Source organism: Etheostoma spectabile, chromosome 6, assembly GCF_008692095.1.
Source record: "Etheostoma spectabile isolate EspeVRDwgs_2016 chromosome 6, UIUC_Espe_1.0, whole genome shotgun sequence".
NCBI lineage: Eukaryota > Metazoa > Chordata > Actinopteri > Perciformes > Percidae > Etheostoma > Etheostoma spectabile.
The window spans coordinates 15,910,408-15,911,990 of NC_045738.1; the positions used below are offsets into that span (position 1 = coordinate 15,910,408).

At 41.3% G+C, this 1,583-nt stretch overlaps 1 protein-coding gene across 1 annotated transcript in view; it reads left to right on the forward strand.

Annotated features, from left to right (window-relative positions):
• The window catches only part of LOC116691562 (uncharacterized), an 8,552-nt gene that overhangs the window by 3,199 nt on the left and 3,770 nt on the right, over nt 1–1,583 (forward strand). The window contains exons 2-3 of the mRNA XM_032519301.1: nt 1,156–1,184; nt 1,290–1,583. The exon at nt 1,290–1,583 is cut by the window's right edge and continues 59 nt beyond it. Of these exons, the coding sequence (XP_032375192.1) occupies nt 1,156–1,184; nt 1,290–1,583 (323 nt within the window). The remainder of the gene's footprint in view (nt 1–1,155; nt 1,185–1,289) is intronic.

A 1,583-nucleotide genomic window follows, 5' to 3' on the forward strand; every position in this document is an offset into this window, starting at 1 on the left:
CGGTGCTAGTTAGCGTCTGTTAGCTCAAAGGGCCCTAGGGCGCGAGTATTTTTCCTCTAGGACCTGGACCTATGGTGCAACTATGTCCTCGCATCCGCTGCAATGTTGTTTAATATCGATATAGTTTAATTTGGAGTTACATAACCCATTTCTTCTGTAAAGCCGTGCCTGTGTTGGATCTCTCTCTACTCTCTCTCCTCTTACTCTCTGCGCAGCCCCGCCACATCGGCGCCGACCCTGTCCACACTTCTGACATTTGTCTACAGTTTCAATTGTTATTAACACAGCTGTATATTGTTGACAATGAGAGGCAAACATAGCTTCATAAAAATGCAGCGCAGTTATACAGACATTTCATACACACGACGTGTGTAACTCCGCTGACCCGCCATTCGACCCGTGCTGACCCATTCATAATGAGTCAGCCGTCTCTCTGTGAGTACGTCCATCGCACTCCCTTCTCTCCCTGGCTCTTTTAATCAGTTATTGTTGAAAACAAGTGAAGGAGCTTTCTCAAAGATACATTTAAAAATAAAAAATATCCTATGCTATTTATTTCAGATAGCTAATTTTCATTTACATGTGTTGCAGCTGTATGTCTATACAACATACAACTTCAATATAAGAAGAATGTAACATAATATGGATGTGAAAGCAGTTATAAATAGCCTATGTGACAATAAAATTAGTTCTGGTTAAAATCAACAAATAATCGTGACGATTAATCGTGATCTCAGTATTGATTAAAATAATCGTGCAGCCCTACATTACAGTGTAAACAATATAATCTAATAATTTATTGCTTTGGATACGATTTTTGTAACAAAAACTTTCTAATTTATTTTGTTATTTATATTTTTGACTCCCCCCCCCCACATACACATACACTAAAATTGTAAAAATAGCAGTATACCAAAACATATTTATAACAACGTAAAAATGAAAAAAAATGAAATGTCATTCTCAAGACTGTATTAATTGGTTAAAAGTTTATAGTAAATCATTACTGCAGGTCAGTTGGCTACTGGTGAAGTCTATCTCACAATTTATGTGGCACAGTCATGGAAACAGTTCATATTTTAGGATGACCTTATTTCGACCTTTCACCCCCCCCCCCCCCCCCCCCCCCCCCCCCCCGATATCTTTTCTCTACAGATTCAGAAACCAAAGCCTGTGTGGACATAGTAAGTTCATCTTCACACAATGCAATTCAAACATTCTCATTTACACATTGCTCATTAAAAATGATACTCACGTTGATGTTTTCTATTTGTTTTCCTCCTCTTTAGAAAGGTGACCCTACCTTCCGTAAGACCTCGAGCGGGGAGTTGGAGAAGCAGCCCTCACAGGAAGCTCGGAACCATGCGGCCGGCCGGTGGCCTTTTTCGTCTCCTGTGACGGAGAAGAAGCCAGAGGAGGTGGAGGCCGAGGCCAAGGCCCGCGTTCTCTCTGAGGGCGGTGACCCTTGTAATAAAAGGCTTGTTCTGAGCAGGTTTATGATTCAGTTCGGCCAGTACAAAGGTCAAACCTTCAAATGGCTTTTGGAGAATGATTTGAGCTACGCCGCCAAAATGGTGGTTGAC